Source organism: Thamnophis sirtalis, unplaced genomic scaffold (assembly GCF_051295495.1).
Source record: "Thamnophis sirtalis isolate CommonGarterSnake01/CBP01778 unplaced genomic scaffold, rThaSir2_p1.2 scaffold_4, whole genome shotgun sequence".
Classification (NCBI taxonomy): domain Eukaryota; kingdom Metazoa; phylum Chordata; class Lepidosauria; order Squamata; family Natricidae; genus Thamnophis; species Thamnophis sirtalis.
In genome coordinates this window covers 54,739,239-54,756,968 of record NW_028261384.1, presented here as the reverse complement: position 1 = coordinate 54,756,968, position 17,730 = coordinate 54,739,239, and the positions used below count along the sequence as shown (strand labels likewise).

Below are 17,730 nucleotides of genomic sequence, written 5' to 3'. Positions count from 1 at the left end.
AATTTTAGCAAAAAAAAATGTAAATCCATTAAAAAAAACTCAATTCTAGTTTATAATGACTATATTTTTTCTAAAAAAATTACTGAATTGTTATCCAGTTCCATTTGTAAATCTATTATTTCTCTATTTCTTGTAAGCAATCACTTTTTAATCCTTCTGCAATTGAATTTAAATTTATTCATTGGGACCTCTGCCTGTTCAGTAACATTTCTATTATTTTTTAAAAAATTCTTTAAAAGTTTTGGTCTGATCAAAAATTTATTTTAAAACTATCCTGCACCTTCTAGTGTCTAATTTTCAAAGTCATCAGTTATTGAAATATAAATATAGACATTTTTCCATGAGAAAGGATCTTTTCAATTACTGTATTTTTTGGAGTATAAGATGCACCGGAATATAAGGTTCACCAAGATTTTGAAGAGGTAAATTTAAAAAAACTTTTTGCCCTTTGCAGGCCTCCCAAACCCTCTGCATGTCTCATTTTTTGTGAAACACGGGGCATGCAGAGAGTTTGGGAGGCCTGCAAAGTGCTCCTGGGGGCTGGGGGGCAAAAATGAGCAAAAAAAATGGCCCATTTTTTGCAAAAACAATCCCTTTTTGCAAAAAACGGGAGGGCAAGCATAGCCTTTAGGAGGCTCATAGAGTGCTTCTGGGGGCTCGGGGGCAAAAATGAGCAAAAAATGGCACTTTGCAGGCCTCCCAAACCCTCTGAACATCCATTTTTGTAAAGGGGGCAGGGTTTCTGGAGGCCAAAAATGCTGTATTCAGTGTACCCAGATTTTCATCTTCTTTTTTGGGGGGGGGGTGGAAATGTGTGTCATACTCTGAAAAATGTGGTAATTTCAAAGTCCTAAACAAGTCAATGAGCCATTAATCTATTTAACACTTTCTAAAGCCAATATAAATAATCTTTGCTATAAATTCCCCTTCCCCTAATTTTTTGGTTACAACTCTTCAACAAATCTTTAATTACAGTTAAACCTATTTTAAGAATTGAAGAAACCTCATTCAGTGATTTCAATAAATCTTTAAAAACAATCAAAAATATATTAAATCCAAAATGATTAAAAGGTGAGTGCCAGGGCTGCCTCTGTTTATCTCCTAGGAAAGAAAAATCCTTGTCTCCATAGATTTAGTGAAAATTATTTTTACTAGGAACAAACTGAAAACAAACAGTTTCAAGCAAGCTATGAGGTAAAACATGCGAGCACAGCAACTTCAAACACAGTATACAGCCCAACCCCCTTGTAACTAGGCAACTATATAACAGAGCCAATGGACTTTGCCTTGGAGATAGCGGTTGCAAAGCTGCAATGTAAGCTTCCCCCTATTCCCTCCCCTCTATTCTATGGCAGCAAGCAAGAGTCTGGCTGACATCCATCCCCTATAACAGAAGCATTAGCCAGACAATGTATACAGTTAAAACATACAGTACATCACACCAAAAACAGCGATCCTATCAGGGTTTGTCAGGGTATTTTCTATGGAAAGTGTGAAGGAGTTTATGCACCTTGACATGTTTAGTATCCATCCATTTGGACTGTGCAGGGAGAAATTGTTTCCAGGCAATGAGATATTGGACCCTCCCTCTATGTTTCCTGTAATCTAGAATTTCAAAATGTTGCTCCCCTTCAATCAGAGTGGGTACAGAAGGAGTATCAGGTGCAAGGCGAAGGGGTGATACAGTTTCAGGTTTCAACAAACTGCAGTGAAATACAGGGTGAATACGCTTAAGGTTCTTGGGCAACTCCAGTTGTACAGTGACTGGGTTAATTACTTTAACAATTGAGAAAACTGCACAGAATTGTTATATGCTACCTCTGCAAAAGGCCAATTGTCCTGTTGGTAATTAATGTAGCACCTGAGGTACTGTTCCAGGACTGTATTAGTTCTCTCACAAGTCCCATTAGTTTGGGGGTGATGGGAAGAGCTTAAGCCCTGGGTGGTTCTCAAATTTCACTCCTCTATCGGAAATAATGCAGTCAGGCATACTGTGCAACCTATATACGAAGAGTTTAGCTAACATCTTTGTGGAGGGAATGTTGGGGTACAGAACAAAGTGCACCTATTTTGAAAAAAAAGATCAGATACCCCCAAAACAATGTTCCCCCCACTTTCAGGCAATTCCACAATTTGCCCCTGAGGCAATTCTGCCTGGGGGTTAGCCGCTGTCTGTAAAAGCCCTGTGGATTTCCCCAGAGGTCTCTTTGCCACAAGGAACGCCACCAAAACTGCCTCTTAACCAAGTGCAGGGTTTTTACAAATCCAAATTGTTCTTCTAACTTAGAGTCATGGACGCCCTTCAATATATCTCTCAAACTTGAGGGCACTATAATTTGGCTCTGACCCAAGCCAGTCCATTACACATGGTGCAATAATTTTGTGAGTAGTAAACCATTTATCAGCTTTTAGTGCTCCTTTGAGTTTCTCATACAATTCATTTGGAATCTCAGACTCCTTCTGCTCCTGAGCTCTAGTGGTTACTGGGGCTGCTAGCTCCTCATGGGGATAATGCCCCACCCCCTATTCTATGGCAATCAACAGGTTGGCTGACAAGTGAGTTTCAGTCAAACTTAATAGTCTACTGGAGACAACATTGCTCATGAAAAAATAGCCATCAAGAATACATGAGGATAATCTTAAAATCTCTCTCTGTATTACATCATGGGCCACAAGAAACACTAGAAGAGCACATGGAAAGGATGATCAGACTGGTTTCTTCTTGTGAGGGGGCAGTCCATACAAGTATTGACATGAGAATATATAGCACTTTTTAATTTAAATCTCTCTGCTGGTGACTAGTGGACTTGATTTAATATTAAGCTATGGTATGGTGACTCTGATCTCTGCATAGCAAGAAGATACCAGGCACTATGTTGAAAAGCCTCCATTAAGGCAGGTAAGTTTGAAAATGGCATGTAAAAAAAGACGAGAAAAGAAAAGGTAAGCAAAGGAAAGGAAAGGGAAAAGAAAAGCACCAACTGTATGGCTGCAGCCACCATATTAGGAGTAGGTGATGATGTTGAATTATAACTTACTATATATGCCCCTTCATGCAAACTTAATGCCCTGCATTCTTAAAGACTAACAATGAATATGTGGAAGTGCATATTGAGAAGGAAATCTTCTCTTACTATCTGTATTCTGAGAATTTCACTTTCAGAAACTATTAAAACTAAGTGTGGATAAAGTGGGGGTGGTTGTCATCCACCAGTTCATGAAGGATCCTCCCCTTCTTTCTTTTTTTTGGATTGAATTTTTTCCAATTGCTGTGGGGTTGTCATAGAGACAATAAAAGTCTTAGCTGAGGCAACATATTGTAGTACTTGAAAAAACAATCAGTTACACATGTGTTGGCTGTTGTTTCCTAAGTCATAATTTATAGAGTAAAAACAGAAATAAAGAAAATAACTTTGCTTTTGTGAAGATAGCTTTTTAAATTCATATAAGCTTTATTTGGTTGCAGCAGTTTTAATAGGAATGTGTTGTTGATGCAATACCAGAATAAAAGAAGGCTTAGCTTTGCTCACTGTCTTTCAATCATTGTGATATCAAATTAATGACAGAATCAACTCTAGTCCAATGCATACTTGTTTTGCTGGTAACTAAATTCAGAAATTTTTAAGTGCAATAAATTGTTATATCCGTTCTGCTGGTTATATGTCCTAAAGGCAAGGATGAAATATTGGAGACATCATACATTGCTTTCTAGAGACTTGTTCTGCAGATTGTCATGATAGATGAATGTTCAAGAACTTTCCTTAATAGAAAATGGAGGGGAAATGGTGAAGCCTATGATATCAGGGCTGACTCCTTGCTGAAGTGGATATTTCAAGCAGCAGATTTTGAGATAACATGGAAAAGAGATGTAAAAGAGTTTCCCCTTGGAATCCTCTGGGGAAGAATGTGGGTGTTTTTCCTCAAGAGAAATCTATGTTGAAACGAATCTTTACATGATTGAATTTCCATGTTCATGGTTGTAAAAAAAATAATTCTGAAATGATAATTTCTAGTTGGGGAAATTAGAAATATCAATACCCATGAAAGCTTAAGTGATGGCTGACTCAGGAAAGGCAGTGGAATGGGAGATAGTAACCCGGTGATAATAGCCAAGTACAGATCCTATAGTAGAAGAATGGTTCAGAAGAAAGGAGGGAAAAAAGAAAAAGCTTCTATTGTTACTACCACCGTCTCTACCACTCTCTTGGGTATATATATAACTGTCTTTATGGAGACTGAGATATAAATAATAAGTGTATGTATGTATGTATGTACGTACATACGTACGTACATATGAATGAACAAACAAACAAACAGTCTCAGCAGCAAAAAATTGCACTGCAGATACAGCCCTTGGAGGCAATGGCTAATCACTGCTGGTCTTGTCAATATCTTCTGTGTTCCTGCTGAAAAGAAGAGAGAATAGTTGAACCATATTTGCTTACAAAAATGCAGATGTTCACTGGATGGCAGTTATGGAATACAACAAACTCTTTGCTCCATCTGCTAGTCATATTGATACCATGAGATGATATTCCTAAAAGAGAAAAATTTTTATGTGACTAAAGATGCATGAGTTCTCTATGCATGTCCAACTGAATACTCAACTACAGAATGAGGTAAATTTATCCTAATTAGAAGATATGAACTTGTCTTGTCAAATGGAGGGAGGAATGGATACTTTGGGTCAGTTGACTGAAGAGAAAAGGAGAAAACCTTACAGGCTGGATCAGACTCATTACTCCTGAGGTTGTTTCTCTCTTATCATCCTCATTCTTTCTGCTCAGGCGGTCTCTTGGCTTCTCACCTATTTCATTCCTGGGGGCCCACCTGATAACTCTACATGTTCAGTCATATTCAAGTGCATTTATGTTTGTTTCATTCATAGACATGGATTTTTGTCATTTCTACATTTTCAAAATTCAGCACTTGTATATCAACATTATTCTCATAAGGTTTTCTTTGTCTTTATCATTTTTTTCAAGTGAAAATATACAAAAAGTATTTATAAAATATTTATGTAAGTGAATGTAGGATTGCATAAAGTAAATTCTCCACTATTAAAAAGAAATAGTATCAGAAATGAGGAATGACTGAAATTTGGATAAAGAAATGAATTTTCTGTTTACAGTTGCTTATGTTGGGGAAGCAGATTTTTAAATTGATTTATCTGTAAGTGGATTACGCCTTAATATTACTGTCTATTCTTTCATTAAATACATTTGGACTTTGTTATAGTTTTTTCACTTCTGAGAGCCAATAATTAATTTCTTATAAAGATCTCTTCGTCTTTATTTTGCTGGTAATAATAACTATAATAAATTCATTACCAAAATAATTAATCTATATTTTTGATATATTGCTTTGGTATTTAAGATTTTATCCAACCTTTTAAGGATCTTCTTTGTAATACCAAAATATTAAATATCCAGATTTTAATTCTAGAATAGTTTGTAACTGGAAGAATTCTCATGGAATAATCAGAATTAAATAATGTACATTTTCTTTTTTTTTAGCCACTGAAAATAAGGACATGATATACATCATTCTCATGGCTGGGACTGAATTCCTGTTTCTTTTGTCTGTGTCTGACAGGCTAAATTTATGGCTAACAATAGACCTGAGCTGTTTGTAAAAAGACAGATAACGTCAAATGTCCATTTCTTCTTTCTTTGAGAGTATGGGTTGTTCCTGATGACATGTAATGGATCTGCTGAAGTGAAGAAAAAAATTCTTGATAGTTCTGTAGCTTGACAGCATACTTTTAAAAATTGGCAAGATACTGTTTTTCTTCTCATCTGGTTGTTCCTGCCATTGTTGGACTCTGTTTATGGATTTGGCTCAGGATTAGCCAGAATAAGCCAGTGCTTATACACAGGCAGAGTAAAATAACACTTATACTATGTTTTAGATAAGTAGAATGGAGGAATACTAACGGCTTTTCTTTGTGCGATTTTTTTTAAATATGAGGAGGCACAGAGGTAAATTACTGAACTTTTATTAACAGAAGTAGTCGAACAGAACAATTCAGAACATGCGCGCTGGACAGTGCCACCTGACAGCTATTTATACGAATAGCTGTCAGGCGGCCGGCCAATGGGAGAACCGCGATTCTCCCGCCGGCAGCCAGCTGTGCCTGGACCAATCGGATTTCTGCAAGGCGTGGCTTGGCTGCCAACTGCATCAGGAGGACGCAACACCCCTTCCCAACAGATGGCACAAAGTCCAGGTACTTTGGCCGACTACGCAGGCGCTGGGACTGCCTCAGTTCGGGTGTGGTCGCCGAAGACGACGGACGTGGAGGAGGAGTCCTGCTGGAGATGTGGAATGGAATCGGAGGCCCAGCCCCTTGCCTCATGCCGGAGTTTGAAGGTAAGTTTGTGACCGCGGTGGTCATTGGTGGAGGGCCGCCTGGTGGATTGCGCATTGGTGCTTGCGGTCGGAGGCCAGAGTTGGGCAGAGCGGCTGGAGTGGCGAGGGCCTGTGGTCCAGGCGGCTAGGCGGTTGCATGGCAGCGCAACTGGTCTACATGGTGCTGCCAAACTCGTCCATCGCCAAGTTGGACGCTGTAGGAACAGGGCCCCGTTAGTTCTTGCATCACGGCCGGCACCCACTTGGGTTCGCCCGAGTAATTCTGGGCATATAACTCCTCCCCCACTAGGAAAGCCCTTGGGGCAGCCGACAAGGACACAAACAGGGGAGCGAAGTGGGGATGTAGCCGGTCCAGGGTGGTGCGGAGGCGGTAGCCCATGAGAATTTCTGCAGGGGACTTGCCGGTGGTGGAGCAGGGGGTGGAGTGTTGGGCTTGGAGGTAGGTACAGAGGTGGGCCAGCCAGGCCAAATGGTTGAGCCGGGCCAGGCTTTCTTTGGCAGAGTGAACAGCACGCTCAGCCATTCCGTTGCTGGTGGGGTGGTAGGGGGCCACCGGGACATGGCGAACCCCCAGGCTGTCCAGGTAGAGGCAGAATTCAGCAGAGGTGAATTGAGGACCGTTATCGGTCACCAAGGTGTCCGGAAGGCCGTGGGTTGAGAAAAGGCACTTGAGGGCATGGATGGTGGCGGCAGATGTCACAGATTACATGGGAACGACCTCAACCCACTTAGAGAGGGCGTCCACGACAAGTAGGAAGGAGCTCCCCTCAACTGGACCAAAGAAGTCCGCGTGGAGGTGGCTCCAGGGGGCGGAGGGGGTTTCCCACTCCCGAGGAGGAGACACAGGTGGGGTAGGCCAGACATCCTGGCAGGGTGGGCACCACTGCACCCAGCCACCAATGTCGGCGTCCATGGAGGGCCACAAGACATATCTGTGGCCCAGGGCCTTCATGCGGACAATGCCTGGGTGACCTTCGTGGAGCCGACGCAGGACCAGCTGGCGCAGGGCAGGCGGCACGACCACCCGGGAGCCCCAAAGGAGGCATCCCTGGAGGATAGAGAGTTCGGTGCGGCGGCGAAGGAAGGGCAGGAACTCGGGAGCCCGAGAATCCGCCGACCAGCCCCAGCGAACAGCGTCCAAAACGCGGCAAAGGAGGGGATTGGTGGAGGTGGCCTGGGCGATATCCAAAGCGAAGAGTGGCAGCTCCAGGTCGTCTACGAGGAAGACACCAGAGGCCACAGAGGGGGTGGGGTCAGAAAGCGGAGTGGGCAGCGGACACCGGCTCAAGGCATCCGCATGGCCCATATGCTTACCCGGCTGGTAGTGCAGCCAGTAAGAATAAGCAGAGAGGAACTCAGACCATCGGGACATGCGGGATAAGAGAATGGGGGGGTGGTGGCGCGATCCCCTGCCAGGATGCCAAGAAGGGGCTTATGGTCCGTGAGTAGGGTGAACGGGCGGCTGTAGAAGTAGTGATGAAACCTCTTCACCCTGGCTACGGCCGCCAGAGCTTCCTTGTCCAGGTGGCTATAATTTTTTTCAGCCCTGGACAAGGTGCCCGAATAGTAGGCGATGGGTGCTTCAGAGCTGTCAGGGAAGGAGTGGCTCAAGACAGCACCCACGCCATAAGGGGATCGTAACAGGCTAGAAGGAGGGGCAAATGCTCATCATACTGCGCGAGCACGTGGGCATCTGTCAAAAGGCGTTTGACAGCCGCAAGCGCATGCACCTCATGGCTGGTCCAGGCTCAGGGAGCAGATGAATCCAATAAATGGTGGAGGGGCTCCACCACCGAAGCCTTATGCGGTATAAAGGCGGCGTAGAAGTTTAACAGCCCCAAAAAAGCTTGTAGCTCTGCCTTGTTGGAGGAGGTGGGGGCGTTGGTGATGGCCTCAACCTTGGCGGGAGAGGGGTGGATGCCACAGGCATCCACGCGGAACCCCAGAAAGTCAATGGAGGGAACCCCAAGTTGACATTTGGAGCACTTCAGGTGGAGACCTGAGGAGTGAGGGAGAGGACAGTCCGGAGGGTGGAGATGAGTCCTGATTGGTCCGGAGCAGCAATCAGGACGTCATCAAAGTATGGCGTCACACCAGGGATGCCATGGAGCAGGCGCTCCATGAGTCCCTGGAAAAGGCCGGGGGCAACGCTGATGCCAAATTGCAGGCACTTGCATCGGAACGCCCTCCTGTGCATGACGATAGTCTGGGTGGTGGCAGTTGCGTCGTCCACTGGCAGCTGCTGATACACTTGGGCCAGGTCCAATTTGGCAAAAATCTTGCCCTGGCCCAAGGAATGCAGCACATGCTGGACGACAGGCACTGGGTAGGGGTGAGCCTGCAGCGCTTTGTTGACTGTGGTTTTGTAGTCGGCGCAGACCCTCAGGGAGCCATCCGACTTCAGGGGCAGGATGATAGGAGTCTCCGAAGGGGCATGATCCACTGGTTCTAGAACGCCCTGGAAGATGAGCTTATCCAGCTCAGCATCGACTTTAGCCCGCAGCGCCAATGACACTCTGCGAGCTTTTAGCCGAATGGGGGCCACCATGGGATCCAGACTCAGGGAAATGGGAGTGCCTTTATAACAGCCCAGGGACTCGCTGAACACAACAGCGAATTCTGAAACCAACAGGTCCAGATCAAAGGTCAGCCTGAGGAAATTAATGCCAGCAATGGACAGGCCGAAAGCTCGGAACCAGTCCAGCCCGAGGAGAGAGGTCAAGGAATTCCTGACCACGATGAGGGGCAAGGGACCCTGGAACCGCCCGTACTGGACCGGCAATGTGAGGCACCCAAGGACAGGACTGCAAGTCCCCTGATAGTCCTGGAGGTGGCAAGGGGCGGAAGAAAGTAATTCCCGCTTGAAGTGGGGGAAGAGTTTTTTAAGCGTGTCCCATGAGATGATGGATGTCGAGGAGCTGGTGTTGAGCTCCATGTTGCAAGGGTGGCTGGCGAGTAAGACGAGGAGGTTACCCCGGCCCCCTGAAGCAGTTGAAGCGGAGTCTAGCAGCCATTCGGGCGCGAGCCCTTCGGGCTCCAAGACGGCGTAGCACTGGGAAGAAGAAGGCACAGATGCAGGACAGTGGCCGGCAGGAGCTCTGGCAGGCCGCGGCGTCGAAGCAGGGGAGCGGGACACGGCGGCGATGTGCCCCTTCATTGGCGGCAGAGTGCAGCCCGGAACCAGCAGGAGGAACACAGATGGCGGCTGCCGCAACTGAGACAGGTCCCAGCATCTTTGAATGAGAGGGACCGGAGTTGATCGACGGAGAGGTCGAAGTTGGACCGAGCCACATCATGGGTCATTTGGCAATGGATGGAAGGAGGAGGAAGAGATGCCGTGACCGAGGGAGGGAACCGGCAAAGATCGGTGTGGACTGGCCGGCCATCTCATATGCCCGAGCCTCGTCAACGGCGATCTTCATAGACAGCTCCGAGCATGACAGGATGCAGCGGTGGAGGTTCAAGTCTTGGAGGCAATAGATAAATTGCTCCAAGAGAGCATTGTCTAGGTCAAGGAATTTGCAGTCCATGGCGGCGGGGCGAAGAGCCGCCACATACTGAGCGATGGACTGGCCCTCCTGCTGGATACAGTGATGGAAATGTTGCCGCCTGGCATAGCAGGAGGGAGCTGGTTCATAGTGAACCTTCAGGCAGGACAGAAGAACGTCTAAGGGAATGGCGTGTGATGGTGAAGGAGCGGAGAGGGCGTGGGTGGTGGCAAACGTCTCTGCCCCGCAATAGTGGAGGAAAACTCCTTTCTTTCGTCCCTCAGGAAGGTCAGTGAGCCCGTGGGCTTGAAGGAAGACTTTGAATCTCTCCAGGAAGGCATCCCAACTCTGCCTCAGGACAGAAAGGCAAGAAAGAAGAAGCGGCGGCGATGGCCGGGAAGTGCACTGGGTCGACGTCACTCATCCTTGTCACCAGGTTTTAAATACGAGGAGGCACTGAGGTAAATTACTGAACTTTTATTAACAGAGGTAGTTGAACAGAACAGTTCAGAACATGCGCGCTGGACAGCGCCACCTGACAGCTATTTATACGAATAGCTGTCAGGCAGCCGGCCAATGGGAGAACTGCGATTCTCCCGCCGGCAGCCAGCCGCGCCTGGACCAATCAGATTTCTGCAAGGCGTGGCTTGGCTGTCGGCTGCGTTAGGAGGATGCAACAATTTTCATGTCCATATTTAGCAAAACTTCAGTTATATCCTTCTTTAATAGTAAAGATAATGTTAAGCAGCATTATATACAAGTAAGCTATCACCTATATAGTATACTTTAATTATTTAATTAGCCTTCGTTATAGTAAATAATGAATTGAAATAATGTGACTGTACCCAGGGCATCAATAATGATGCAGAGAGACCTGTTGTAAGGTCTTGCCTCTCCAATCTTCCCAAGAAAGCAGGACTCTTGAAACGGCAGTTGTTCCCAAGGAGCTTTTATTGAAAGGTTTGTGATAACAAGAGATCTAGGCAAGAACTGAAGCTTCTCACTTAAAACCAGCTATTTAAAGCAATGCTAACCAAACTCCTCCCACAATACATCATTTCACAGAAACAGAAACTTTATATAGAGGTTAACATAGTAATGCAGGAAACAGAAAAAGAAACTGGAAGCAAAAACTTCATATACAGACCACTCCATTCCTCTTCCCCCTTCCTCCCATCAAAATGTCAGTGTCCCTGTAGAAATATCTGGGACCTGACACCTGTGCTGGAATAGTTGAAACAATGCTGTTTCTGGGAGTAGTGCAAATTTCCACATCCTTTTTTATTTTCTTTTATATATACGTTTCATTAAAAGTTTTAAATGAGTAGATAAAAAGTAACACAAACTTAAAAAAGAAAAAATACATTTTTAAAAAGCAAAAAGTTCAAAAAATAAAAATTAAGGAAACATAGAAAAGAAAGAAAAACAATATAAAGAATTGACTTATGTTACTCTTATAATGTGATGAAAGAAATGTCCTTCTGGGTTCGGCTCCAAGGAGGGAAAAAGACACTGGAGACATGGAGGCTGCTTGGAAAGATGGTTTATTGTTGGACAGGGCCACATGGCTTGAGCCCTGAACAGAAAAGGTGATCACATGCTTCAATGTTGGTGGAGAAGAAGAGAAGGGCTGAAGGAGGGGTTTGCTAGGCTTTTTATAACCTGTTCAGTCCCATCTCTGTGTTTCCTGTTCCTGTGTAAGAAATGTATTCTGATTGGTTGTCAGACTCCCATGGGGCCATGCAGGGGCTACTCTCTAGGCTGTGTTTTGAATCCAGGTATGGATGAGTTCTCAGATGCCTTTTTGAGTAAAGTTCCAATATTATCATGCCTTTCTGTAGCTGCAGTGGAGAAGTCTTTATTATGTAAAAGGGACTAGCCTGGCCTTCTCAATGGCCCATTGACAAAGTGGGGATGGGCAGGTAGCTACAGGCAACTATTCTGTCTCTTAAAACATGTTTCTTTCTTTTCACATCCAGAGAAATATTCTGCCTTTTCAATATTTCCTAGGATATTTCATTTTTCTGGGAGATATTCCCACAAGTGGTTATAAGTACAAATATATATTTAATGTTTGTCTATAAAGTTACAGCATAGTATTCTTCTATAGTCATATATATAGTTATATATAATCATAAAAATAATTTAAAAACAGGCATATTTTTCTATTTTTACGCAAAAACCCTTAAGAGGCTTCCATCACCAATAAATGTAGATAATGTCTTTTCTCTAATCATAGAAGGTAGTTTTGTCATTTCAGCAAAAGCTGTCATCTTTACAACTGTTCTTCCATAGAGTATAGTGTGGAATCTTTCCAGCTTTGTGCTTTCAGTAACATTGTTGCAGTAATTATATATTGCAGCAATTATATATACTTCCATGAGTAGTTAGGAACAGGTTTTTTTGTTTTGTTTATCTATTAATCTTAAAAGGAAAAGTTCCAGCTTCAATTTAATATTGGTCTTTAAAATCCTCTTATCAATGTATTTTAAATCCATTTTAAAACTTTTCCCCCATCATTTCCCCCATTTTCTCTGGCTAAAAAGAAGAGGAACCAATAAAAAGTAAAAATTAATTTTTAATTTAGGGAAAAAAATCTTATAAACCCAGTTCTATTCATTTTTTCAGAACTCTTAAGAATCCCAGCATAGCTGCTGATAGCTATATGTTCTTCTTCCTAAAGAAATGGTGCCATTTACCAATGAGTAGTCTATCTCCATCTTGTTTTAAAATAAAGGTGGGATAATTTTTTCTTCATTAATCCATTTCAGGCAGATTGAAGATTATAACTAATTAAATTATAGCTAGTGTTTCAAAATTAGTGCTATTTAGTGATGCACATTGACATGGCTGCAGGTTTTTCTTTTCTTTTCCTTAACCACATTAAAACTTAAAAATAATTTTTAAAAACTAGTACTATGTATATTGCAGTGGGGATCAGAAAAACTCAGGTTCAAGCCCACTATCAATTCAGGAACCTTCACTGGTAAGTTTGGACCACATGTTATCTATCATTCTAGCAAATTCTCAGTTTGTTATGGGGACATAGTACTCCCAAAATAAAGGCAGTATGTAGTGATATACCAAGGGGTGGGGGTGGGGGAGGGTTGCCTTGGAAACAGGCAAGAAGGAGTGCTGCTAAAGACAAAGGGACAGCAAAGGGTGTGAAACTAGCCACTGCTGTTAATCCTTATATCAGCTGTTTGGCAGTGGTGACAGTGTAGATATCCCTTTAACTCAGTTTTGACTCCTGGCAACTCTGTTTCACTGAATAATATTGTTTAATCCTTGAATATCTCTTTAAATCTTGGAAGGCTGTGAAAATGACTTGGATTTCCCTTACGCCTGCAGTTTCTTATTCACCTAAATTCTACCAAGGGACCCAATCCCATCAGCTTGCAATAATAAAAGCCTGCTGATATCTTGAACACAAATAGTTTTTATTAGACAAGGAAAGAAATAACAAGCTTAATACCTTGGAGACTTTGAAAGGTGGTACCTTTAAAAATCCATAACAATATTCTATTTTATTGTTTTGTAGTTTTTTCTATTATAATTCTTTTTTTAAAGAACTTAATGTGTTTTGCAGGAATATGGTACTATATGCAACCAATAGAATTTTAATGCTACATGAAACTACATTAATCTGAGTATATGTTTGAATCCTGCAATGTGATCGATAAGTTTAGTATAATTGCAACCTTGCCACCGTTTTAAGCTCTGAGCAACATTTTGCTGTAAATAAAAACCAAGTTTCTGCAATAATGTTATACACTTTTGGGGTTGAATTATGTTTTGATTTGCAAACAGTTCTTAAGTACAAAGCATGACATGGCTGGGACCAGAGACATGCAGGCAGGGGAGGAAGGGGAAGCAGGGCCTCACCACTGTCATCATGAAAAGAAAAAAAATGTAAAACAAAAAAGGCTGAGGTAGTTGCTGCCAGAGCCACAGTGGATGACTCTGCTTAGTGCTTAACTGTTTAAAAAAGCCTCTAAAAAAGTGACACTTTTTTATGTCAGACATAGTAGCAGGGCTTTTGGACATAGTGGTAGGGCTTTTGGTCATAGCAGCAGGGCTTTTGGACATAGCGGGATGTCTCTATGTCGGACATAGCAGCAGGGCTTTTGGACGCCCCGGTGCTGTGTCCACCATAGAGGCGGCTTCCGAAAGTCCTGTCACTGTGTCCGACATAGGGCGGCTTTTGTCCGCTTGCGTCACCAGTCATAAACCTCATCGTACATCACTGGTTGGGACTAAATAAACTGTTCAGTCTGTTGTATTGCAGTTATAAGCATGGTAATTAAAGTGGTGATTTGCAGCTATATTTGATACAGAATTATAATGAATTATATTGAATACAAAATGCTATTCCCTTAACAGTTAGATTTGTTATGCAAAAAAACATTTATAGCTCAATTCTGTATGTTTGGGAAGCAGGAATGAAGCTAGCAAACTGAGAATGTATACCAATGTACTTTTTTATGTAACCCTTTTTTATTTATCTAAATTCAAGGCCCGCAGGCTAGATCTGGCCCATGAAGTGGTTAGACCTGGTCCACAGAGCTACCCTGGAAAAAACAAAGGACAGGTTGGTAGTGCCTTGGCTTGGCCCAGGTCAACCGGGTGCTTATCTACCGTCAAGGTTCCAACAAATGCCCTAATTAATTCATGAGTCTCCAGCCAAGTTTCAAAAGAAAACCAGTTATTTATTAGGAGCAGCATGTTGGCAGCTACTCGAGTGAGGTCAACTCTGTGGCACGTAGTTCATGGTTCAACTTTGACCCTGTTTCCCCCCTCTTCTCAATCTGTGTCATAAATCACATTCTTCAACAAGGCATTCCCACAGGCTTTAGAAGTTCATGCATCACAAACCGGCTTTGGTAATCTGAGATCCAACCCTGGAAGAAGATATGCATGGATATGTTCCACCCTTGTTGCCTATGGCAACTTGAGAGCAGACTAGAAATATTTTTATGAATTGACATTCGGCTCCCCTCATTTCCTGAAGGCAACCTGTGCAAAGCAAAAACAATTTGAGTACAGGTATGGGATTTAGGGATGCATCCCCCCAGACTTGTTTGCATTTTCTGTGTGGAATTTTGCTTTAAGGCAATCAGCTGGATTTACCCAAGAGGTCTCTGATAACCCCACTTGATTAAGTATTGGAGGTGTCTCCTGTGCCATCTTGAATTGAATATTCACTGAAACTCATAATGGTTTTGTCCCCTTTGACCACGGGGTCTGGTGACTCATGGGGTAGTGGCCTCAGAGGCAATCCGACCACAGGTTTTAAGAGGCTATTATGGAATACCGGGTGTATCTTCCCTAGCAGTCTAGGCAATTTCTATTTACTATGGGGAATGGTCCCATAAACTTTGACTCCAGTTTCTTGCTAGGGAGTTTTAACCTCAAATATTTTGTAGAGAGCTAGATCTTTTTCCCCAAGTGGAATGGTTGTTGTGGAGCTCAGTGTTTGTTTCTTATAGGTTTGTGCCGCTTTAGCTAGTGCTTTCTTGACATTCTCCCAGGTTGCTTTCAGTGTTGACATCTAATCAGTCAAGCTGACTGAGGAGGGGGGCAGTCCCTTGGATACTCAGACATTTGGACAAAGTCCATACTGCTCACTACTTTGAATGGGGTTAGTCCGTGCTACTGTGAACTGCATTATTGTACGTGACCTCAGCGAAAGGCAAGAGGTCCGCCCAATTGGACTGCTAATAGTTCACATAGCACCTCAGATACCATGTTTTCCCGAAAATACGACCTGTCCTGAAACTAATGCCTTGCCACATTTTTTGTGTGGACATAAATATAAGCCCACCCCCAAAAATAAGCCACCTGGACAACCCCCTCCCTCTGGCCAGGCAGAGTACCACTCACTGACCTAGCGGTATCTTGAAGATGCCAAACTACGGCAGCTGCGGGGGGAAAGAGGCTCATGTTGCTTGGTGTCTTCGGGATACCGCTAGGTTGGGGAATGGCATTCTGCCTGGCCAGAGGGGGGAGTTGCCGGGCAGCTGCTCCCTTGTGAACTGGCTCCCAAAGAGCCGGGCACAGCCTCAGGGGCAAAGCAGCCATGAGATGACCATGCTCAAGAGCAGCCACCTGGCAACCCCCCTCTCCAGCCAGGCAGAGCGCCATTCACTGGCCTAGGGAGTATCCCTAAGGCGCCAAGGCATGTGGTGCTCTGCCTGCTCCCCAGCTCCCGCAGCTTGGCACATTTGGGATACCCCCTAGGTCAGTTCATGGAGCTCTGCCTGGCTGAAGAGGGGGGTTGCGTGAGCACCTGTTCCCCCACCGTGCTCCAAGCATAACTTCTTCTCCGGCTTCCAAACTCCAAAACCTGGCTGCCGAAGCTTCCAGCAGCAGCCGCTCTAGGTGTGTGCTCTATGGTTGTGGGCTGGCTGTTGGAAGACTCTCTGTTTGGCAGCCGGCTCACAACCATAGAGTGCACTCCTAGAGCGGCCGCTGCTGGAAGACTCAGCAGCTGAGTTTTGGAGTTTGGAAGCCAGAGGAGAAGTTATGCTCGGAGCGCGGCGGGAGCAGAACAGACAGGAGCACAGCCTCCCTCTCCAGCCAGCCAGAGTTCCATGCACTGACCTAAGGGGTATCCTGAATGTGCCAAGCTGTGGGAGCTGCGGAGCGGGTAGAGCGCCACATGCTTTGGCACTTTAGGGATACCCCCTAGATCAGAGGAATGGCGCTCTGCCCGGCTGGAGAGGGGGTTTGCCAGGCGGTGTGGCTTGTGAGGTTGGTCACCTCATGGCTGATTTGCCTCTGAGGCCGTGCTTTTCAGGAGCCAGTTCGCAAGGGAGCAGCTGCCCAGCAACCCCAAAACAATAAGCCCTCCCCCTATAATAAGCCCAAGGCCATATTTTGTGGGGCAAAAGAAAATAAGACCCTTTCTTATTTTCGGTGAAACAAGGTACTGTTCTACCTTGGCATTCAGTCTCTCTTCCCCACATTGGTGCTTGGATGAAAGGCCAAGCTAAGGCCATGGGATGACCCAATGGAACACAGGAACTCCTCCAGAACTTAGCCGTGAACTGGACCCCTCTGTCTGAGATAATTCTCCAAGATACTCCATGAACGTGGTAGATGTGTTTCAGGAACAATTTGGCCAACTGATGGGCTGAGGGTAGTCAGCTGCAGGGATGAAGTGCGCCTGTTCAGAGAATAGGTCTATTACAGTTCAGATGACCATGTTTCGTCCCCTTTTCGGCAGCTCCACTATAAAATCCATTGTGATCTCCTCCTATGGTCTCATTGGTTCTGCTACCAGTTGCAGCAGTCCGGGGGATTTTCCTGGTCATTTCTTCATTGTGATGCAGATGGTGCAACTTTTCACATAACTGTCCACATTTTTCTTTATGCCGGGCCACCATAACTGTCTCCGTGCTGAGTGTAAAGTCTTTAGGAATCCAAAGTGGCCTGCTGGTTTAATGTCATGGCTCCTCTGGAGGATTAGAGTGCTTAGGGATTCTGGGATGTAGAGCGTCACCTCCTTCCATACTAGGTCATCTCTTTTCATCAAGATGTGATGATTGTCTCGGAACCAGGGGTCTGCTAGCATTTCAATTTTGAGTTTTGTGGTTAGGTCACTAGCTGGTTGGTATTGCCAGTCACAGTGTTGTTGTCTGGTGGTCACGTGGGCAGCTATTTGAGTAGGGGGAACGATGTGATCTATTACCTGCTCCCGTTCGCATTTGTACTGGGGCATGTGGGAGAGGGCATCAGCTAGAAAGTTCCTCCCTCCTGGGATGTGCTTTAGCATGAAGTCGAAACAGTTGAAGTATTGAGGCCACTATAGTATGATATCAGTAGTGCAAAAATCTTGCACTACTGATTTTGTATGATCTTGCACTGG

The 17,730-nt window shown here is 44.5% G+C and overlaps 2 protein-coding genes across 6 annotated transcripts in view; both read left to right on the top strand.

Annotated features, from left to right (window-relative positions):
• Positions 1–1,734, top strand: part of LOC148045846 (uncharacterized) — a 117,449-nt gene extending 115,715 nt beyond the window's left edge. The window contains 2 exon segments of the mRNA XM_087714387.1: positions 1,356–1,464; positions 1,610–1,734. Of these exon segments, the coding sequence (XP_087570513.1) occupies positions 1,356–1,464; positions 1,610–1,734 (234 nt within the window).
• CPNE4 (copine 4) overlaps positions 1–17,730 on the top strand; it is a 369,631-nt gene that overhangs the window by 76,400 nt on the left and 275,501 nt on the right. The gene's annotated exons all lie outside the window — the stretch shown is intronic.